General features: G+C 40.8%; 1 protein-coding gene across 4 annotated transcripts in view; it reads right to left on the reverse strand.

Annotated features, from left to right (window-relative positions):
- RAD54B (RAD54 homolog B) overlaps positions 1 to 25,503 on the reverse strand; it is a 1,676,581-nt gene that overhangs the window by 145,082 nt on the left and 1,505,996 nt on the right. For all 4 annotated transcript variants that reach the window (XM_044066559.1, XM_044066560.1, XM_044066556.1 and 1 more), the window contains exon 13: positions 8,372 to 8,438. In XM_044066559.1, coding sequence (XP_043922494.1) covers positions 8,372 to 8,438 — 67 coding nt within the window. The remainder of the gene's footprint in view (positions 1 to 8,371; positions 8,439 to 25,503) is intronic.

Consider the following 25,503-nt stretch of genomic DNA (forward strand, 5'->3'; position numbering starts at 1 on the left):
TTTCATGCACCCTGATACAGGTCTAGAATTTACTTTGCATACTAATGCTAACTGCAATAGTAAGAATCTTATATATTTAGCTCGATGTATGCAATGTAATTCATTTTATGTTGGGAAAACCAATAGACGCTTAAGGGAGCGCATTAGGGACCACATGTACTGCTGCAAGAAGACACATACCTATAGTGGCATAGTGAAGCATATTTCAGACTTAGGGGTAGCACATCAGTTTAAATTTAGTGTATTAGAATTAATTTCAGAAAGTGATAGATTAGGGGAATTAGGGAACATTTCTAATCTTACCGAGAATAGAGAATCAAGATGGATCATTATGCTTAGATCCCATTTGGGGAAAGGGCTTAATGACCACATAGCTATCACTGCCAGACTGAGGGACAGAAGACTAAGGAAATAATGCTTTTTTATTGTTATTTTTTATTGTGTTTCACTAGTTCTGTCTTTTTAAATAATACTGTGGTCTTGATTGGCTTATTTGAATGTTATAAAAAGAAGTGATGTATGATATGATGTAAGGTCTAATGAAGCAAATTTTATTTGTGTAAGCACTCACCTTTTACTTCTATTAAAGTGTTGTGAAGAATGTTATACTTCATGCCTGCTGTGTACTGCCATATTGATTTCTTTGGATTTGACTTATTGACTGACATTACGGCAGTTATTCCCTGGTGGCATTTATCTTTTGTTTGTACTGATACATATATATAAATATATATTTATTTACCATCAAAAGCTCCAGTTAAAAAACTCCATATGCACAGAACTCGAAGTAACAGTACCAGACGTACCGGAATACATCTGTCATGTTACTGACGGTTTAATAACCAATCAACCATAACCATTTGGAATTCAGAAACCGTGTTTCTGTCTTTCAATGGATCCGATCGGTTGGTGTACATTCGACGTTATAATAAGAAGTTATGTACTCACCATAACGTTCCACGTGAGTTGTTCCATCTCACCTTCAATCTTTACTGACGGGTTCGGAGCCGATCCATCCGCTCCGATATGGCCATTTGCAAAGCTCAAGGTTTACCAGTAGCTCGAGACCAAGCTCCTTATCCCATGATGCATTGCTGGAATTACCTCAGATCTTGTTTGCTGCATGTACAATATCCATGTAAGAGAACTATGGGAAGAAGGATTGAGTATCTAGGATGAGACCAGCCTCTAGCTCAACTATCAGCCAGGTGGGGGGTGGAGGGAGGGACGTAAGAATGAAGGCAAGATGGAACAATTCACTTGGAACGTTATGGTGAGTACATAACGTCTTAATGTGAAGTTCAATCTCGCCGTTCATTCTTTACTGATGGGTAGTGTCCCTAGCACCCTCAATCTCGGGTGGCTCATGGGAGTATATTCTTTAGGACTGTAGACCCAAAGGAAGCCCTGGCCCTGGAGACCTTATCAACTTTGTAATGAGTGATAAAGGTATGAGGTTTAGACCAAGTGGCTGCAGCACAAATGTTATCAAGGGGCAATTTGGCTTGGAATGCCGAAGATGTAGAAACTGCCTTGGTAGAATGAGCCTTAATCTTATGTAGTAAGGGCATATTAGCAGCTGAATAAACAAAGGTAATACAATCAGATAGCCATTCAGAAAGTGTTGTTTTAGCCACTGGTCTACCTTTTCTGGGAAATCAGAGAATGACTCAAAGAGCTGGTCTGATTTTCTAACATCTTTTGTTCTGTCCAAATAATATCGGAGCTGTCTGTGAATGTCAAGTTTGTGCAGCATATACTCAAGTTTATTGGAATGGTTAGGGAAGAAGATTGGCAACTCAGTGACTTGGTTGATATCGGATTCAGAACAAACTTTGGGCAAAAAGGAGGGGTTTGTCCTGAGATACTGTATCAGCATGAAAAATCAAATAAGGAGGGCTGATAGATAAGGCCTGAAGTTGGACACTCTGTGGGCAGAAGTAATAGCCACCAGAAATGTGGTTTTCCATGATAAGAATTTGAGGTCACAAGATGATGTTGGTTCAAACCGGGGAAGGATTATACGAGACAGCATGAAATTTATATTCCAAGGAGAATAAGGAGTTTTCACTGGAGGCCTTATGTGGAAGGTCCCTTTGAGAAAGGCCTTGGACAACTTGTGGGACATTATGTTTAGCCTGTCCACTCCGAGATGAAAGTTAGATATAGTAGCCAACTGGACCCGAACTGTTGTGGCTGCCACTCCTTTATTAAAGATCATAGTCAAGAATTCTAATATAGATGTCATGGGGGCTTGATAAGGATCAATATTTTCCTTAGAGGCCCAAATGGAAAATCTCTTCCACTTATTATGATATAATCTTCTAGTGGACGGCTTATGGGAAGACAAAAGGATCTGTTTTGTCTCATTAGAAAGGTTATGAAGCTTGGCTATGAGGGGAACTGGAGCACAGTCAAGCTGTTAGCTTCAGTGACTGCAATGAAGGATGGAGGTCCCCCAACAGATGTGTCAGAAGGTCCGGAACTGGGTCCAGAATCCATGGATCCTCCAATAGATGATGATGAAGAAATGGGAACCAAATCTGCCGAGGCCAATTAGGGGCTATAAGAATGATAGTCCTTCCCAGCGACATTGCTTTCTGTAGAAATATGGGTATTAGAGGGATTGGAGGGAATGCATAGAGGAGACCCGGGGAACAATCATGAATGAGTGCGTCTCTAGGGGGTTCTCCCGGAGGGGGAATCAGGGCAAATTAGCTTCTGCATTTCGTGTTGATGTGACTGGCAAAAAGATCGCAGCAAGGCTGGCCCCATTTGCGGAAAATCCTTCCCGCAATCTCTTGCTTGAGGGACCACTCATGCAGCAACAAGATTGCCCTGCTCAGTTTGTCTGCTATCACGTTGGATCTCCCCGGGATGTGTGTTGCCAACAGAAAGTGCTGGGAGAAGACAGCTCATTGCCAAACTCTAAGGGCTTCTCTGCAAAGGGGGTAAGACTTGGTCCCGCCTTGCTTGTTCAAGTACCAAACTACTGACATATTGTCTGTCTGAAATGCAATCGTCCCTAGAGGAAGAGAGTCCTGGAAGTACTGCAATGACAGAAGTACTGCTCTCATCTCCAGAACACTGACATGCAAATGTGACTCCTGATCGGTCCATGTGCCTTGGGAAGTCTTTCCCTGAAAATGCCCCCCCACCCTATCAGGGAAGCATCTGTGGTCACAGTGGCTACTGGAGGGGGTAGTACAAAGGGGTGTCCTATGGTTACATGAAGAGACGTGAACCACCACTGAAGATCTCACTTGCAAGAGTTCATAATTAAAATCATGTGATTCACTGGAAGTTCCTGATAAGACCATTGCGTGAACAGCAGCCATTGAAGAATCCGCATATGCATCCTTGCTAATGGTATGGCCAAGATCGCTGCAGCCATCAAACCCAATACTTTTAAAACTTCTACGGCTGATGCTCTGTCTTTCTATACCAATGAGCTGACATGCTGGCGAAGAAGAAAGACCCTCTCGATTGGTAGTCATAGAGTGGTGGTTGAAGTGTCTAACTCTGCCCCTATAAAGACAATATGCTGCGATGGCAACAAGGCAGACTTTTCTGAGTTGACTGTAATTGCCTAAGTGATTGCAGAGTGTCAGTTTATTCACTTGCCTGAATCAGTTGATGCCTGGTGGTGGAGGTAAGGAGCCAATCATCTAGTTACGGAAACACCTGGAATCCTAGGGTCTATATTATATTTTCGAACCTTTCAAACATCGAACACCATATGGTCGACACCATATGAGCAATGTTTGAAATTTCGAAAATATAATAAAAAAATAAAAATAAAAAACTATACTTACCTAAATGCTGTAGGCAGGGGGGGCAAACCCCCCTGCGCTCCCCACAACCCCGCTACTTAAATATTCCTACTCCGAGATCGCACTGCATTAAAGGGAAAATATTCCCTACACCGTTTTCCGTGTTACTCACACGTTTCGACAATTCGGGTTTGCTCAATATGCGTTCGTCGTTTACAATTTTCGATCACACAATAGGAACCCGAATCCTGGATGCCTCAGGTGAGTCGTGACCACTGCCATGCATTTGATGAACACTCTGCGGGCTGTAGTGAGACCAAAAGGCAGGGCTCGAAATTGATAATGACTGGCTCCCAGCCGGAAACGCAGATGATCTCTGGACGGCCTGGCCATTTTTATGTGGTAGTACACATCCTTGAGAGCTATCAAGCACATCCAACTGTCTCTCCCTAAAAAGGGAAGTATAGACTGTAGCGTGACCATCCGGAACTTTCTTGACAAATTGGTTGAGTCTGCTTAGGTCCAAAATAGGTCTCCAGTCCCCTGTTTTCTTTGGAACCAAAAAGAATCTTGATTAAGTTCCAGATCCTATTTGGTCTGCTGGGACTGGCTGGAGACTTTTTTCTAGCAACTTGCGGACCTCTATGGTTGCGGACACAGGCACTTTGGGGGAAGAAGAGGCCAGACCTGGTGTCGAGGATGTCTTTGGGGACAAGGCTCTCCTCATGGCTTTGAAGGCATCACGGCTCCGATGAGAAGGAGTTGACAGACCCGAAGGAACCGCCAGCCCCTCCCGCACCAAGGCCGTGGGCTCCGAGTTCATCTGAGCCGAGGCCCCGAGAGGAAGAGTCGGCACCAACAAGTCAGTGCGACTATCCTCCCCGGACCTGACAGGAGAGTGTCGGCTCCTAGAGTTCCCAGTCGGCGCAAAGGACGTCAGAGTAGATGGAACCGATGACACCGGAGCAGGTCTCGGTTCCAAAGGCTCCACGATCAGCAGGTCGGCCCCCTCTGGCTCCAAAGATCCGGTACAGCTCAAAGGAGCAGCAGTGAAATCCGGGGTGGTGGCCTTCGGTTCCGAAGCTAGGGTTGGAGCCGACAAGAATTTAGCAAAGCCTGATGCCCATAAGAGCTTCTGCACCAATCGGTCCATATCCAAATCAGAGAGGCTGACAAAAGACCTAGAGGAGTGCACCGATGGTGCCAATTGAAGGACTGGAGATACAGGTCTCTCAAGAGACCGGCTCCAGAACTGTGGGCCGGCTTCGAAATGAAGAGACACTCGGCTCCGAGAGCTGTGGAGCCGATGTCCCGGAATCCTCCACTTTCTTTGACTTTTTCGAGTCTTTAAATGCCTTAGAGTCTCCTGAGGATTTCAAAGATTTAAAGGACTTGCTGGCCCTATCCTGGTCACTCAAAGCTTCAGCAAAAGGATGCTTCAGCAAACCTCTACCCACAAACTTCCTTTTCCACTCCAAAAGAATCCTTGAAGAAAAGGAATGGCAAATACTGCAGGACTCCTGCAAATGCACCGCGCCTAAACAATAAACGCACTGAACGTGCCCATCAGTGAGAGACATCTTTTACCAGCAGTCTGGACATTTCTTGAATCCAGACTTTGGGTGTTTGTCTTTATCCTCAGACATATCAAGAAAATAGCTTTAGGCTTAACACTAAAACACAAGCCAGACAAGCCTAAATAAGCAAGAAACAGTCAGCTATACACAAAAAAACCACACCTAGGTTCAGGTAACAAACCTTGAAAAAACAAGGAATTAACCAGATACTTAGAAAACACACACTCAAAACAATGGCCAAGGGCCAAAACTGGTTAAACAGGTAACTATCTATATATCTAAATAATTAGAGAAACGACCAGGCCAAATATGAGGCCACTACAACTAAGCTAAGCTATTTAGCAAGCACCGTAAGGTAAAGGGAGCTTATTAAAAACTACTGAATTACTCTAAGTACTATCTACAGAATGACAACAATATATATCAAGAAATAGAAGAAAAAAATTAAGAAAAACACTTTTTTTGGCTCGGGCAATACTGGAACCTCTGAGATCCGTGCCGCAGCAAACTAGATCTGAGGTAATTCCAGCGATGCATCATGGGATAAGGGGCTTGGTCTTGAGCTACCGGTAAACCTTGAGCTTTCCAAACGGCTGTATCGGAGCCAATGGGTCGGCTCTGAACCAATCAGTAAAGAATGAACGGCGAGATTGAACAACTTCACATCATGCCTTTTGTGAATGGAAGTAGGTACTCATGTCACTAAAACAGGGGGTGCATAAAAGAAAATCTCAGACATCAAATTCGATATTGTCAACATTTTTGTTCAACATTCTTAGCTAATTAATATGCAAGCAGCTGGTATTTTCACTCGGCGTTTTGATTGCATTTCTTCATGACATTCGGGATTTTGATAGTAAACCATCCACACACACACACATATATATATATATATATATATATGTATATACACACACACACACACACACACATACATATACGTACAGAGGAGCTATACCCTGTTAAATCTTACAAGGGTATAACAAATGCAATGCATAAGATACAACAGGTTATACATCACTGAATGAATGTATTAACTTTAAATATTAAGATGAAAACATGAAGAATCTCAAGACGAACGCAGCCTTAGCTGCACAATGTCTGCCATTTGTGATACATGCTGCTGATTATATTAGGAGGTTTTAAAAACATACAGAAGGTACGTAGAATGTTTACACCTCGTGAACAGATGAGTTTTTTTTAGCTATGATACATAATTGAAATTGCCTACACATGGTATGGCCTTGCTAAGTTTAATTCTGGTGGCTGCCAAAAAAGCAGTTACTAGAAAATGGAAATTGAAGTCTAACCCAACTGCGCTAGAAGCAGAGACTATAGTAACAAAGATAAAACAACTGGAAGTGGGATCTTTACAAAAGAGTAGGAGCAAACTACACAGAAATATGGGAATTGTGGGATCAATTCATGTAGAATAATGTTTTGGATGAGGAATGAGCTTTAAAGAAAGACAGGAATTGAATGAATGTTGTAATGGTTGACTGACAATGACTGGAGAGATTATAAGTAATGTATAATGTTTGCACCTGAAATATGTCAATATGGCTTGCTTTTATTTATATAAATGTATGATTGCCTATGTCATAAGTGATAATTTAATAAAGATGTTTCTTATTCAAAAAAGACCCACCACCAACAAAAGAATTTGCTTACATTCTGCTTCCCTCTGGATCATCATTGTTCTGTTGTTGTCAAATTTTGCCTCCCCTCCACAAAACCACACTGATCCATATCTATCAGTTTTGGCAACACCTTTGCCATTCTTTTAGCTACTACAGACAAATACTTTATGACAGTTTTTTTAAACTGAAATGGGTCTATATGAAGCTGGGTCTAATGGGTCTTTACCATTTTTAGATATTACAGCCACCACTGCTTTCTTCCAGGATGCTGGTGCTTCCCCTCCTTTAAAAATACTGTTAAACAAAATCTTCCAGATCTTTATCACTTTGTTACCTCCTAATCTGCAAACATCAAGCTTATATGCCATCTTTTCCTGAAGATTGGTTATACACATCAATGTTTTCATCTCATCTTAACTATTAGTTGTTGAGCCTCATCTACCTCTAACATTGGCATAATTAAGTTTTCCATAAATATAGCATATTTGTACTCGTTCTTGATTTCCACATCTCTCTGCTTTATATATTTTTTCATTACATTTCCAGAATATCTCTAAAACCTCTGGTTATTTTTCTTGTTATACGTTCCCCAAGTTTGACGACAACCCTTTCAAAGTTCTGTTGCCAAAGTCATTGTGCTACAAATTTTTGTGCTCTGCAGTTAAGCAACTATTTTTTGATAATTCCAATCTTTGTAAACTCAAGCATATTATCCAGCATTTGTTTCTCCTCTTGCTCTATGAGATTCCCCTTATTTTGTAATACTTTAACCTTTGCCAGCCGCTCTATAAGTAATTTCTGTTTTTTTTTAATCATATTTCTTTCGCTTTTATTTCAACCCTATTTTTAAACTCCATTTTCATTTTGTCCCAGTCACTAGCTATAACTTCTGAAGATACTTCTATTTTCCATAATAACTCTCAATTTCCATTACCCATCCTCTCTTTGGAGCAGGTAGGTGTGAAAGCACCAGTGTCTTATTTCTATTTCATTATCCTGCATTTTTATCTTCATTTTTTATAGGTGTATGATCAGAAGTAATTAATGGATGTGTGTTCAATTAAAAGCACATGTTCCTGTCAAATATAATTTCTATCTAGTCTAGCCCAGTTACTGTGCCTTGGGAAGCTTCTGACTCTCTTGAGCTTTAATATGATGACATAAAAATCCCCTTTGAAGTCCAACTACTGCCAAACATGCTTAAATACTGCACAACCCATCACCCTAGGGCTGACTGTAGCTTAAGTACACCAATGGTGCCACAGTACATTTGCCCTTTCTTATCTGCAAAATGTGACAGTGTGCCCCACAAGGGAGTAAATGCTGAAAAGAACACCTCAGGTACTGTTAAATGTTATACGTTTACGGACAGACTACTGACCTGTAGTTAGAAGTCTGTATATGTGCACGGTTTGCTTCTGCCCATCTCTCCATACCCTGGCCATAGCCTACAAGAAAAGGGAAAGACATCATTGTTAACATGGTAGCAAAATGGTCCAACTCACATGCAATAACATTATTTATCCAGCTAATAAACTAAGAGGAAATAAATACTGTCTTTCACAGAATATGCACACAGTACCTCCAGGCTTTATTTTATAGTTCCATATGTTTAATCTGTATATGTATCAACCCAATGTACTACTGTTACACACACACACACACACACACACACACAGTTAACAGCTGTTACACTTGGGATACAGCCAACCATAATATACGTCTCACACACACACACACACACACACACACACACACACACACACACACACACACACACACTTAACAGCTGTTACGTTACACCTGGGATACAGCTAACCATAATATATAGGTAGCTAGAAGATACATCCAAAACACACAAACAGTTGAAATGAAAATGTTCATGAAGCTCCACGTTATCAAAGGCAATACTATGTCATTTTAAAGTGTAACCTTCTGATCTAGCACCTAAAACCACAATAAGGTATTCTGTAATTAGACCAGAACACTGAAAGAGGAAATTATGACTATAATGGGTTATCAGTAATCAATTAAGTGATAACCCAGCTACAGGATATAGCAAATGTGCCTGCAGAAAAATGTACGAATTTCATAAGAAAGTAAAGAAATACGACAGAATCCTGTAGAAACAAAGGAAGAAACAAGATCACTACTACCACTAGCAAAATTAAAAACTCGCGTGCCTTGGGACCATGCACACAACTTTGGATCAAACATGAGCTGGCAGTGCACATCTAAGGCATGCAGCGCACACTTTCTTAATGGTTCTGGCCTCCGAACAAGAGATGGAAGAGACGAAGGGACTAGCTCTGCAACATCGTTGACATCACACACAGGAGGGACTGTAGATTAGTACAACAAGAGATGGAAGAGACGAAGGGACTAGCTCTGCAACATCGTTGACACCACACACAGGAGGGACTGCAGATTAGTACAACAAGAGATGGAAGAGACGAAGGGACTAGCTCTGCAACATCGTTGACATCACACACAGGAGGGACTGTAGATTAGTACAACAAGAGATGGAAGAGACGAAGGGACTAGCTCTGCAACATCGTTGACACCACACACAGGAGGGACTGTAGATTAGTACAACAAGAGATGGAAGAGAGAAGGACTAGCTCTGCAACATCGTTGACATCACACACAGGAGGGACTGTAGATTAGTACAACAAGAGATGGAAGAGGCGAAGGGACTAGCTCTGCAACATCGTTGACACCACACACAGGAGGGACTGTAGATTAGTACAACAAGAGATGGAAGAGACGAAGGGACTAGCTCTGCAACATCGTTGACACCACACACAGGAGGGACTGTAGATTAGTACAACAAGAGATGGAAGAGACGAAGGGACTAGCTCTGCAACATCGTTGACACCACACACAGGAGGGACTGTAGATTAGTACAACAAGAGATGGAAGAGACGAAGGGACTAGCTCTGCAACATCGTTGACACCACACACAGGAGGGACTGTAGATTAGTACAACAAGAGATGGAAGAGACGAAGGGACTAGCTCTGCAACATCGTTGACACCACACACAGGAGGGACTGCAGATTAGTACAACAAGAGATGGAAGAGACGAAGGGACTAGCTCTGCAACATCGTTGACACCACACACAGGAGGGACTGTAGATTAGTACAACAAGAGATGGAAGAGACGAAGGGACTAGCTCTGCAACATCGTTGACATCACACACAGGAGGGACTGTAGATTAGTACAACAAGAGATGGAAGAGACGAAGGGACTAGCTCTGCAACATCGTTGACACCACACACAGGAGGGACTGTAGATTAGTACAACAAGAGATGGAAGAGGCAGAAGGGACTAGCTCTGCAACATCGTTGACACCACACACAGGAGGGACTGTAGATTAGTACAACAAGAGATGGAAGAGACGAAGGGACTAGCTCTGCAACATCGTTGACACCACACACAGGAGGGACTGTAGATTAGTACAACAAGAGATGGAAGAGACGAAGGGACTAGCTCTGCAACATCGTTGACATCACACACAGGAGGGACTGCAGATTAGTACAACAAGAGATGGAAGAGACGAAGGGACTAGCTCTGCAACATCGTTGACACCACACACAGGAGGGACTGCAGATTAGTACAACAAGAGATGGAAGCGGCGAAGGGACTAGCTCTGCAACATCGTTGACACCACACACAGGAGGGACTGTAGATTAGTACAACAAGAGATGGAAGAGGCGAAGGGACTAGCTCTGCAACATCGTTGACACCACACACAGGAGGGACTGTAGATTAGTACAACAAGAGATGGAAGAGGCAGAAGGGACTAGCTCTGCAACATCGTTGACACCACACACAGGAGGGACTGCAGATTAGTACAACAAGAGATGGAAGAGACGAAGGGACTAGCTCTGCAACATCGTTGACACCACACACAGGAGGGACTGTAGATTAGTACAACAAGAGATGGAAGAGACGAAGGGACTAGCTCTGCAACATCGTTGACACCACACACAGGAGGGACTGTAGATTAGTACAACAAGAGATGGAAGAGACGAAGGGACTAGCTCTGCAACATCGTTGACACCACACACAGGAGGGACTGCAGATTAGTACAACAAGAGATGGAAGAGACGAAGGGACTAGCTCTGCAACATCGTTGACATCACACACAGGAGGGACTGCAGATTAGTACAACAAGAGATGGAAGAGACGAAGGGACTAGCTCTGCAACATCGTTGACACCACACACAGGAGGGACTGCAGATTAGTACAACAAGAGATGGAAGAGACGAAGGGACTAGCTCTGCAACATCGTTGACATCACACACAGGAGGGACTGTAGATTAGTACAACAAGAGATGGAAGAGACGAAGGGACTAGCTCTGCAACATCGTTGACACCACACACAGGAGGGACTGCAGATTAGTACAACAAGAGATGGAAGAGACGAAGGGACTAGCTCTGCAACATCGTTGACATCACACACAGGAGGGACTGTAGATTAGTACAACAAGAGATGGAAGAGGCAGAAGGGACTAGCTCTGCAACATCGTTGACACCACACACAGGAGGGACTGCAGATTAGTACAACAAGAGATGGAAGAGACGAAGGGACTAGCTCTGCAACATCGTTGACACCACACACAGGAGGGACTGCAGATTAGTCTCAAGGTGGCCTCCGAACAAGAGATGGAAGAGACGAAGGGACTAGCTCTGCAACATCGTTGACACCACACACAGGAGGGACTGTAGATTAGTACAACAAGAGATGGAAGAGACGAAGGGACTAGCTCTGCAACATCGTTGACATCACACACAGGAGGGACTGTAGATTAGTACAACAAGAGATGGAAGAGACGAAGGGACTAGCTCTGCAACATCGTTGACATCACACACAGGAGGGACTGTAGATTAGTACAACAAGAGATGGAAGAGACGAAGGGACTAGCTCTGCAACATCGTTGACATCACACACAGGAGGGACTGTAGATTAGTACAACAAGAGATGGAAGAGACGAAGGGACTAGCTCTGCAACATCGTTGACACCACACACAGGAGGGACTGTAGATTAGTACAACAAGAGATGGAAGAGACGAAGGGACTAGCTCTGCAACATCGTTGACACCACACACAGGAGGGACTGTAGATTAGTACAACAAGAGATGGAAGAGACGAAGGGACTAGCTCTGCAACATCGTTGACACCACACACAGGAGGGACTGTAGATTAGTACAACAAGAGATGGAAGAGACGAAGGGACTAGCTCTGCAACATCGTTGACATCACACACAGGAGGGACTGCAGATTAGTACAACAAGAGATGGAAGAGACGAAGGGACTAGCTCTGCAACATCGTTGACACCACACACAGGAGGGACTGCAGATTAGTACAACAAGAGATGGAAGAGACGAAGGGACTAGCTCTGCAACATCGTTGACATCACACACAGGAGGGACTGTAGATTAGTACAACAAGAGATGGAAGAGACGAAGGGACTAGCTCTGCAACATCGTTGACACCACACACAGGAGGGACTGTAGATTAGTACAACAAGAGATGGAAGAGACGAAGGGACTAGCTCTGCAACATCGTTGACACCACACACAGGAGGGACTGTAGATCAGTCTCAAGGGACATGAGATCAGATACTTTTTTTAAGCAAGAAACATCTTAACTGAATTATCACTTATGACATAAGCAATCAAATATTTATATAAATGAAAGCAAAACATACTGACATCTTTTCAGCTGTAAACATCACATATAATTTTCTATGCAGCCATTGTCAGTCAAACATTACATAGCTCATTCACTTTTTGCCTTCCCTTAAAACTCATTCCTCATTCAAAACATTATATGGCATGTCTGTTCCCATAATTCCCATTTCTTCGAAGGACATGACATACTTGTGAAAGATCAGCTATGGTTCCTTACAAATAATGCTCTGATCAGAGGTGGAGGTCACCATTAAAACTGTATTTTGAGATATGAAGTTCAGAGCAGCTGGACCTATGGTTTGAATGCCAGAAGAGACAACTTGTCTGTCATGATGTTCAGGTCCCAAGAAGGACAGGCATTCTCCAAATAACAGAAATCATTCTCCGAAAGACAGAAGTGTAGAATCTATTTCAGGAGCTGCTTGACCAACCAGTACTGGGTCACAGTCCAGCCCTCTCTAAGGACACAGTTGGTACAAACAGATGGCATATGCACCCTGACCACTGAATAACCGAGAGACGAACTATGCAGGTATCTTAAAACAAGTCAGAATCATCTGTATCTGACTATACTAAGCATGCTGTATATTTTCACCCAAAAAGAGAACTGTTTAAAGTTATCAGACTAAGTCAGACATAATTAAGACTAACAGCTTTAGTCAACTGTGATTCCCCATTTGCACTGCAACAAAAAGGTTCAGCAGATTCAAAGGATTTGTACTAAGAGGCACACTAACAGTGACTGATTTCACTGGCCTGGACCAGGAAGACTTCCTGTACTACATGGACCTCAAAGCCTGAAACCACACCCTTCTCAATCATCAACAGTTAACAAGACTTAGGTTTGGCATTATGTTTTTTAAACTGTGTGATAACACAATGAATCACATGCAGTAGAAATAAATTACTTTCTTCCATCACAATAGGGGAAGCATGTTCAGTAACAGCTTCCCTTGTCCTGCTACACTGAATACTACAGCTTAAAGGCTGGATTCTCAGGACAAGCAAAACAGTTGATTTCTGAGATTATCTACCCCCAGATGAAGATGATGAGAAAGTAAACTCGATTCCTGCAATCCAAGACAGAGTTGGAAAAATGCCTCAGGAAATCCACCTGCTCGGGATGTGAAATACCAAGACCTGCTGACTAGGGTGATACTATCATAGTGAATGACAGACATCATACAAAATACGGCGTTTGAAGTTCTTTTGGAGAAGCCCATTCACATGAAGTTGAAGCATAATCATTAAAAAAAAGTAATACTACATGCAATTCACATTGTGTGGAATATTTGAGATTTTTTTTAAATTTCAGAACAGTTTGACTGAGACCCCAGTGTTTTTTTTTTACAAACTTTATTAAATTATCACTTAAGACATAGGCAAACATACATTAACAGAAAAGAAAAAATATTAACATATTTCCATTTACACAAATTATAAATTACATACCTTTTGTTTCCTTGCAACTGTCATCAATCCAGCATTACACAAATTGCTGAATTCCTGCTGTAACTCAAACCTCACTCCTAACATTATTTTGCATATGTTGTTCTCACAATTTCCATTTATAATTTAATCAACCTCTTTTCTAAACATAAAGCTTCCAGGTCTTTTATAATATTCAATACTTTAAATACAGTTGGTTTAGAGTTTGATTTCCATTTTCTAGTAATTGTTTTTTTGACAGCCAACATAATTAAACTTATGGGCTTACTATGTCTAGGCAATTCAGATCCTGTGTTCCAGCTCAAAAGAATAATTTCCTTAGCTGCAGCCATTTGCTTACTCAATATTTCTGACAGAGTACTCTGTATGGAGTTTTTTTTAAAATCTGCCATCTTATTACACTAAAAAAGCATATGTTCATTGTGACATCTTTCTTCCTAATCACACCTCCAGTATTTGATATCTGCCTGAGAAAAATTGTTTGACGTCTGTTTAGGTTATAAAAATACCAATGCAAATACTTACAAGCAAAGATCCTAAACCTTCTGGACTTTGCATTCTTGGGACCCATGCATATGTCTTGCAATTTCTTTTGTAAATTGCTTTTTCAGTCTGTCTTCCCAATCTTTTCTAATCTCCTCTGATAGATTCTTATAGTTATCATGCAATATTTTATATATCATACTAATTATCTCTTTAACAGCAGCTTCTGTTCTAGAGTAAACTAAAACTCTACCACAGCAGGTCTTTCACTTAAGCTTTTTCTAACCCTTTCTCCTTGTCTGTTCTCTAATATCAATCCCTGGTAAAGATGGCAGTCTCTAGCCTGCAGCCCAAATGTCTTTTTGGCCTCATTACAATCAATTATCTTTTCAATGTCTCTTACTACTACTTTTGCCACCTTTTCACCTATTTTTGACATTCCATCTTTCAGTCTGGTCTATAACCCAATTATAATAAAAATCAGAACTATACATGCACTCATTATATGTACCACTTAACACCTGGGATAGGATTTATCCCATAGAACGTTAAGAGGCGCAGACATTAAGCGAACACGGTATACTTTGTATTGTGCTTTGCTTAATGTCCATCTGCATAACGTCCGATCAGCACAGTATGGATATAACTCTGGCCGTAGATTGTGTGCAAGCACTTTAAGTGGTGCACACCTGTATATCCTTTTGGCCATATGCAATATTTGTGTCTTCTGTTTTTGTATTCATTCTTCTATCCTCATCCTTTTTGTATTCATTCTTCTATCCTCATCCTTTCTTAGAAACAGAGATACCTATTCAATTTCACCTTGCACTTCCATAATTCCATTTCTTTATATTTGATCTCTCATAATTCTTATATTCTTCGAAAAACTTGTATGCTTAACTTCTATTTTTTCCAAAACTTTAAGTACTCCTTTTTAAAATTTCCTTAAAAACAGCCAACCAATGCCACAGAGACTTAAAAGGCTTCACTTAACAATGATCATGTCAAAGTTGTGCCAATTTCCTTTTTAAATAGCTCTGTTTTTGAAACATCACTTAGTCTTTTCACTCTATTACAATTTTTATATACCCAAAGTTACTTATTACAGTTTAACTGCATGACGGTTATGTCAAATTAACTTCCAATACCTCATTCAAAACTTCCTCATTTCATCAGAAAATACAATAATTTCTGCTTTTATGATACCCTTTCATAAGTACATAATCTCTACTGTCCTTTTATAACTGTCCACATTTTACCACTTTTCTACATGTATTAACATCATTTATCTTTTGTTTTTTTTCTTAAATTACAAATAAACGTGCAAATTCTTATTTCCATCCTTACTAGTGCATATTTCTTCATCTCCTTAAATATTTTTTCTCTTTAAACACATACAAGTATATTACAATTAATCACCACGCTTTAGTTTCATCTTGCATGTCACATGCAATACATCTGTTAGGTTGTACTATGGCAAATCTAGTACTTTTAAATCCTTCTTCTTTAATAACATTACAAGCCCAGAACACAAATATTGACCAAAACTCTATTATTTTCATAAACAATACTGTTTCAGTTTGCCTATTCTGCATACTATTAAATACATAATATCTTGTAAACAAATAACATCCACCCTTCATTTTTGACACCACTGTAATACAACCTTCTGTCTTCATTAATAATACTGTTAACACATTCAAAGAAATTATACTTAAACTACTATTTTCCCCTTTTTATAGCTATTACTTCCCAACCGGGAGAGCTTCTCTATAATACCCAAGTTGGGGATTGTGTCAAACGCCTAGGTTAGGTCAAGGTAGGCAGTATATACTGTCTTTCCCTTGTCCAGTGCCTTGATGACTTTCTTGAAGACGACACCCAGGTTTAGCAAGCATGAGCCACCTTTAATGAATCTGAACTGGTTTGGGTCCAGAGTGTGGAGATTATCTATGCACTTGTTGATAAGGTCTCTGAATGTAGGCGAGATAGGACCACATAACATCTATATGTTGTTGTAGCTCCCTGTAAAACTTTTTATTCAATCTGAAACAGCAAATAAAAACCTTAAAGAATATTAGCCCTTTTGACCACTTTACATATTCAATTCGTGAACTTCATCAAATAGGAAACTATGTATTAATATATTTTTTAAAAAATGAAGTTTAAAAAAAGCATAGTTTTACTACTTATTTATTTATTTTTATTGAATCTTTATAGTAGTCCAGTTTGATTTGATTAATTCAATGATGCGTGAAAAGTCATACCATTATATATTCAATAACTGAAAAAATTATCTATTTATTAATTCAATTTTTAGAAGGTTTTAATGTATATAGTAGAGGAGTCTGCATATTTGGAAAAGGGAAAGGGGCAGGTGATGTCACTTTTGAAATTGTTGTTTGATTTGCGAGTGAGAGGTATTTAAACCAGTATTTTTTAAATTGTTTTCTATCTGATGAAGTTCACAAAGTGAATATGTAAAGTAGACAAAAGCACCAATGTGTTCTTTAAGTTTTTATTTACTGTTTCGGATTGAATAAAAAGGTTTACAAAGAGCTGCAATGGTATATGGTTTCTCTCCAGCCTTAATGAAGTGTTTTTTTTATTTGGTATTGTTGTTTTAATCTAAGTGCCCTGCAGAACTGTTTGTTGTGTAAGTGTAACAGCATGACTTACATTACTGCGTTCTTACTGGCTGCATCCATTGAAGCACTGCATGCTCAAACAGAATGGCTCACAACAACATGACAGCTGTGACCCTCTTCACTCACTCACCACCCCCCAGCTCTTCATCCATTCCCCACACCCACCCCATAGCAACAAATTTATTATGTTCGTACCACTCCCACTTTTGCAATCATAATAAACCATTAAGGTCACACCAGCTAATGTCCCTAACACACATCTGTCAAATACTAATGCACATTAAATAACATCTTTCATTATTTAAGTACAAACCGTTTTAATCACCATTCCCATATTAAATCATGCATACTCATTATTCCAATACGTCAGCCTTTATCAAACATTAAATTAACCTTAACGTACAGCTGAGTAAGTAAACTTAACACAACAGTAAATGTCATTTGATCACTGCTGCAGTAGCCTAAGAAATATGGGTAGATTATCATAGCTTACAACAGCTGGTAGGTGAAAACAGAAGGGTCCAGGAGCCCCTGGAGAATGATCCTAGCAAAGCCTGTCCTAGACCCAGAGAAGGAATGTAGTTTACAGTGCTTTGTAAACATATGCACAGATCATCAAGTTTTTTAAAAAAATGTTATTTATTATTTGTTTACTGGGAAAGTCTGACTTGCAGCTAGCTAATTTTCAACAGAAGCCCGAGGAGAAATGCTCCAGATGCATATCTTTGTAACGTGGGAGGAAACCGGAGCAGCCGGAGGAAACACACATGAATGCAAGGAGGACATACAGACTCCATACAGTAGGCACCCCAGCTGAGAATCGAACTGGAAAATATTTTGCTGTGAGGTGACAACGCAAACAGCTGCACCACTGCACCGTTGTTCCTTCTAAAATACTTCTAAAATTCAACCCTTTCCAAAAAGCTATAGATGAAGATAAGGCCCTGGTAGTGTGTGCCTTGACCCTTCCTGGAATAGTTTTGTTGTGGCTGGAATAAGAAAAGATAATAGCCTGAGACAACCATTTAGAAATAATCTGCTTGGACACAAGTTGTCATTTCTTACCTTCACAAGAAATGAACAACTGATCAGAAGTTCTGAAGGATTTTGTTCAATCAAGATAGTATCCAAGTTGTCTGTGGACATCTACGTTATAGAGGATCCTTTTTCCCTCATTTTTAGATTCTGGAAAGAAAATAGGGACAGGGATAGTTTGGCTTAAAGTAAACTTGGATACTACTTCAGACATAAAAGAAGAATCAGTTCTCAAAGAAATCCTGTCTCTGTAGAAAATGAGATAGGGTTGACTCACCATAAGAATTTGCAACTCAGATACTGTTACTGCAGAGGTCAAAGCAATCAGTAAAACTGTTTTCCAAGTTAAGAACCTCAAGCTGCCCAGATGAGCTGGTTCAAATGGAGCAAGTGTTAGCTTCTTTAACACAAAATTAACATCCCATGAAGGAGCCACCAGTTTTTTGGGAGCTTCTCATATAACACCCCTTTCAAAAACATTTTGACATGAGAATGCATTGAAAGAGGGTGATCCATGGGCAGACATGCTAAAATGATTGACAAATGAACCTTGACAGAAGACTAAGACAGGACATAGGATAGTGACTTATAAAAAATATTGTAAAAGCAGAAAAACACAAGCCCTGAATGGGTGCTGGTTGTTTTGTTGGCACCTACTAGAAAACCTTTTTTGTTTGCTTATATATGATTTTCTGGTAGCAGGCTTTCTTGCCTCCATTAGTACCTGGTGCACACCCTCATTAAATAGGAGCCTCATTAAACAGGAGCCTAAAGGTATTAAGACCCATCATCCAGGCAGTCAGCTGTAGTTGTTTCAGTCAGGATGCATCAATCACTCCTGTTCTTATGCGAGTAGATCCAGTCAATGAGGAAGCTTGTGGTAATTGCACCTGGCCATTTCCAAAAGAAGGGAAAACCACTGTTGCCTGGGCCAGAAGGGAGTCACCACAATGATCTTTGGGGATTCCTTCTGAATCTTCAAAAGGACCATGAATGTCAGTGGAAAGGGTGTAAAAGCATACAGGAAGGTTCTTCTCCAAGGAAAATAAAAAGCATCTGTCTTCCAGACCTTCTTGCATGGAGTTCTTAAAAAAAAATAAACAAATGAATTTTGCCAGATGATTGCTCAGAGTGGAGGAAAAAAGGTTTAACTAAGGAATTCCTCACAGAAAGATCTAGTTTCCATTTGAATAGGTCTGCCATTGTCCTGCTCAACTTGACTGCCACACAGTTTTACTCTGATGGAATGTAAGATGCCTGTAGAGTGGGATTGTGCACTAAAGCTATATCTCAAGCTCAAACGGCTAGTCTGCAAAGGGGTAAGACCTGGTTCTCCCTTGCTTGTTCATGTACCATATATCTGTGTTTTGTCTGTAACTACCTGAACAGATTCTGAGGACAACATATTATTGAGAGAGTTGAGAGCCTTTATAACAGTCAGCATCTGTTAAGTTTATGTGTTTCTGTCTGTCTTGCTTACCCCAGGGACCTCACACTTTTACCCTCCTTGACACTGCTGCCTAGGCAAAGTCTGGGGTGCCTCTTTTAACTAACTGCTTTGAAGCAGGTAGGAAAAGGAGAGACCTGCATTCAGGGATATTTGAAGTCTCTACTCAGTAATTTATTTTTTCACAAATTCCGGAATTGACCTTTGAAAAGATAAAGAGTGTTGTTGCTGGGATCAGAGAGTCTTCAAATACCATTCTATCTTTCTCATGTGGAGTCTTGAAAGAGGTATTATAAGAATCATGGATGCCATGAGACCCAGCATCTTAAGGCATTCCCTTGCAGTGACAGAAGTCTGAGTGGCAACACCCCAGAATAAATCTAAATATGGATCTATATTTTCCTTTGGAAGAAAATCTCTTTGAACTGTGATGACTAGCAGGCACAACAGAAACACAGTCCTGTCAGATGGAGTCAAGAAAGACTTTTGAATGTTCGCTTGGATCACAGCTTGTGTAAGAGATATCTTAACTAAGATGTCTAAATATGGAAACATTTGGATATCATGCTCATAGGTTCATAGATTAGTACTAGACTAACTACCCGCGTGGGCCATTTCAAGCCTAGCCAATTACCCCATGTGAGAATCAAACCCTGCACCTTGTGTTTGTAAGGTAAACGCCTTAACCATTATGCCATCTTCCCACTTACAATGGGCTTTGGCATAAGCTAGACACTGTGTGAACACTCTTGCAGCAGTGGATAGTCCAAATGCTAAGGCAGAGAACTGATAATGTGATCCAAATACACAAAACCTTAAGACGTACCTGAAATCTTGATGAATAGAAATGTGATGATATGCATCTGTAAAATCTAAGTTTACTCAAAAACTCAAATGAGGTAAAAGGGTTAAAGGTTGTGAAGTAAAAGCATTTTGAACTTGGGCACTATCACAAACTGATTCAGGAAGGAAATTTTCAGGACAGGTCTCTGGGAATTTTCTTTCACTGGCACTAAAAACATTTTTGAATAAAATCACTTTCATAGGTAAGTACTAGGCTAGCTGCTCTTGTCGGACATTTTCCTTTCAAAGGTGAGAGTCAAATCCTGTATGTTGTGTCTGTGAGCTAAATACCTTAACCATTATACCAACCTCCAACCCCAAAACATCATACAATGACCGTAATGTAACACCAACCAACCACACACACACACACACACACACACACACACACACACACACACACACACACACACCTATTGACCAAGGTCAGATTTGAACACCACACCTGTGTAAGTATTGCAGCTATATCCCATACTACGCAAGACTAGTTCCACCACAGCAGGAAGGATTAACTACTACTATTTCCACCCAGACAGCATATGATACAGGACAGGAGGGAAAAGAAGGGCTGGGTCTGTCGGATGAGGAGGAATCCCCAGGGAAAGGAAGAATTTTCTCCCATTGCCATCTGTATCCTAAATGGATCAGCTTCAGAACCCAGTTGTCTGAAAAAATCTGCTGCCAAAGACAGAAAAGGAGATTCAGAATTTCTAGAAGGGATAAGGGACTGTCAGGGGTGGGAGGGAGTTAGTGGGGAACAAGATCCCTTAAACAGTCATTCTGCCTTATTTGACTGCCCTTGTTCTAGGGGCTCCAGTTTTATTCTTATTTTTGGAACTTCCCTGTGATTACTTTTTAAATGTTTGCTTACTAGCATTCTGTTCAGATTGTTTATTTTATTTCTTGCTAAAACTGGAAGAGACAGCAGAAAATCCCTTGGAAGATTTAGAGGAGGAGTGTTGAAAAATCTGAGAGGTCCATCAATCTGCTTATCTCTCCTGTCACTCCTTTTGACAACCTCTGCAGCAGAGGGCTCAAACAGTAAATCTCTATCCAAAAGAAATTTAAAATATCATTTTTGACAACTTCTGGAAGGTTCTGAGCAAGCAGCCAGGCAAACCTCCTCAAAACAGTGCTATTGTCCACAACCATGGAAGCAATATCTACAGAATCATAAACACACAAAATACAATCCAAAACTAAGAAATATAAAACACGAAGCTGACTGTGAAACCACTGAACGTATTTTATTGAATTTAGCGCTTTTGTTTGGCGTTCGCCACAAGACTTCCTCAGAATCATTAAAACCATTTAAACAACTCATTAAATATATAACTGCTCCTATCACGTTTGAATTATGAAGCCTCATTGGTTAAAACCCATCACTCAAATTTAAAACCTATATACTAATGAATATACATTATTAATTATGGCATACACATTAAAATAAAAAAAATGTTGGGAAATGATTTATCAAATAATATAACTATCAAATCACTCTCTTAACCCATTATACAATGTTCAATATTAAATATTCAATGCATTTACTAAAAGTGCCATTACCATGATCTTTATACATACATAACAATGTTGAAACACACTTCAGAGAGTGGTAACCTGAGAAACATAAACTAGATTAGACAAAGCAGATTTTTCCCCCTAATAACAGGAAACGGCAGACAAAACATTCCTCATATTTTCATAATTAGTCAAAATAAACTTTAACATATGAACTTGACAATTCAGAATTCTATCATGCAGTTTTTCCGCCCAAACATATCAATAGCTTTATCAGCCTTGAAAGAAGAAGAAATATTAGAATTAACAAAATGCTTAGCAGCAGCTGGATTAGCTAAAGCTATAGCTGCTGGGTCAGCTATAGTATGAATGTAGAAAAGTCTGAAAGACTCAGGAACATTGCACATGATATCTTCTTTTTTAGGGGAAGCAGGTTGGCTGACGAGGAAGCCAAAGGATGTTACAAACATACTGTCCCAATGCAGACAGCAATGGAGGGATGGAGGGGGATTCTGGGTATTCCAACTGTAACAGCTCACAGTATTTTCTGAAGAATTAAGAAACCTCAGGGTCCTCCCACTGAAAACATGGGCACATTTTGAAAATAATCTCAGAGAAAGAGAATCCTGTACAGGAAGATTCAGATACCATGCTTTCCTCTGAATCAGAAATCTGAGGAGAAAAAAAATCTTTCCCTTCACATTCTCGTACAGATTCTCCTTTCCTTTACCAGAACCATCTTACAAGAATCAAGAGCCTGTACAGGACCCTGAGCCATGCTGAATACGTTTACCAGAACCCATCTTACAAGAATCAAGAGCCTGTACAGGACCCTGAGCCATGCTGAATACGTTTACCAGAACCCATCTTACAAGAATCAAGAGCCTGTACAGGACCCTGAGCCATGCTGAATACGTTTACCAGAACCCATCTTACAAGAAGAAACAAGAGCCTGTACAGGACCCTGAGCCATGCTGAATACGTTTACCAGAACCCATCTTACAAGAATCAAGAGCCTGTACAGGACCCTGAGCCATGCTGAATACGTTTACCAGAACCCATCTTACAAGAATCAAGAGCCTGTACAGGACCCTGAGCCATGCTGAATACGTTTACCAGAACCCATCTTACAAGAATCAAGAGCCTGTACAGGACCCTGAGCCATGCTGAATACGTTTACCAGAACCCATCTTACAAGAATCAAGAGCCTGTACAGGACCCTGAGCCATGCTGAATACATTTACCAGAACCCATCTTACAAGAATCAAGAGCCTGTACAGGACCCTGAGCCATGCTGAATCGTTTACCAGAACCCATCTTACAAGAATCAAGAGCCTGTACAGGACCCTGAGCCATGCTGAATACGTTTACCAGAACCCATCTTACAAGAAGAAACAAGAGCCTGTGCAGGACCCTGAGCCATGCTGAATACGTTTACCAGAACCCATCTTACAAGAATCAAGAGCCTGTACAGGACCCTGAGCCATGCTGAATACGTTTACCAGAACCCATCTTACAAGAATCAAGAGCCTGTACAGGACCCTGAGCCATGCTGAATACGTTTACCAGAACCCATCTTACAAGAATCAAGAGCCTGTACAGGACCCTGAGCCATGCTGAATACGTTTACCAGAACCCATCTTACAAGAATCAAGAGCCTGTACAGGACCCTGAGCCATGCTGAATACGTTTACCAGAAACCATCTTACTAGAATCAAGAGCCTGTACAGGACCCTGAGCCATGCTGAATACGTTTACCAGAACCCATCTTACAAGAAGAAACAAGAGCCTGTACAGGACCCTGAGCCATGCTGAATACGTTTACCAGAACCCATCTTACAAGAATCAAGAGCCTGTACAGGACCCTGAGCCATGCTGAATACGTTTACCAGAACCCATCTTACAAGAATCAAGAGCCTGTACAGGACCCTGAGCCATGCTGAATACGTTTACCAGAACCCATCTTACAAGAATCAAGAGCCTGTACAGGACCCTGAGCCATGCTGAATACGTTTACCAGAACCCATCTTACAAGAATCAAGAGCCTGTACAGGACCCTGAGCCATGCTGAATACGTTTACCAGAAACCATCTTACAAGAAGAATCAAGAGCCTGTACAGGACCCTGAGCCATGCTGAATACGTTAATCCCGTCCAGAGAAACTGACACAGAAGTTAACTATTTAGTTTTCACTCACTTTTTGGCAGGAAAGATAGGGCAAACAAACCTAGTGTTGCCAGTAACAGCTTCCCTTCCCCAGGGATGGGCACAACATTCTGGCTAAGCAAGGTCACATTCCCTGCCCCTTCCTCCACAGATAAGAGTGTCTCTCCCTTACCCACTGAGGAGGACCCCAACAGCCACAGAGGACGTGACTAACCCCAGGCCCACGGTGGCTGTATGGACAACACCATGAGGGAATACAGGAAAAAGATGAGTGGTCTGAGCAGCTTTAGCCACAGGACGGTCACCCACCTGCAGCTGACGCAAATTACTAGCATGTTGTGGTAGTAAAGCCTTAGTTCAATTTTCCTTTTTGTTGTTTGAAAAAGACTCTGACACTTTTCCCCACAAAATCACAGTAAAAAGCACCTTAAACACTCTTCCCCAGTCCCAAAAAGTAAAACAAACACCATTTCTCAGCAGGAAAAAGTAGTTTTCAACAACTTTGAATCACACGAGTAAAAAAAGGGTTCTCCTGTTTAAAATCACATAAAAGTAATGGTCAGTCAATAAAAAAAAAAAAATGGTACTTGCGTATTATCGCAATCAGATTCTGAACGACTCACTCTGCAGTTCTGCATGGTACAGATGGGTGAACAGTGACAGTAAGTAAAATGGATAGAGTTTTTTGGTACGAGACGGATGTAAATGGTTTGTGGAAAGTAGTGGGAGTACCACATTTCAGCGTGGTGGGTTGACTGATTTTTGGTTTCCCCCTTCTAACGTCATACAGGTGCCTGGAGGCTTGACAGTTGCATGTCCGTTGATCATAGTGGGCTTTGTGGTTTAAAAACACATCCTTTTGCCTCAGTCCTGTGGTGTACCAGTTACAATGAATTAGTTTGATCCTATATTGTATACTGGTTTAACGGTGAATTATTTTCTAAGCAGTTTAGTTTGGGTGCTAGCCTTGCACTCGTAATATTGGAGCGGAATGGCTGCTGACCTTATTCATCTGCTCCCTGCAGTAAAAGACTTTGCATGCTGTTAGGGTTTGGGAAACAGTTGAGTGCTTCTTTTGTGGTGGAAATCTTACAGCGATCGCTGTTAATATAGATTCAAAATGTGTTTTTCTCTTTGCAGCTTGAGCTTCACGGTATAAGTATTCTGTTAGGTAAGATTGCAAAGAGAAAACACTATTTTCAATCTATTTTGACAGCGATCGCT

This window comes from Protopterus annectens, chromosome 3.part1 (assembly GCF_019279795.1).
Source record: "Protopterus annectens isolate FY-2018-M chromosome 3.part1, PAN1.0, whole genome shotgun sequence".
NCBI classification, from domain to species: domain Eukaryota; kingdom Metazoa; phylum Chordata; order Ceratodontiformes; family Protopteridae; genus Protopterus; species Protopterus annectens.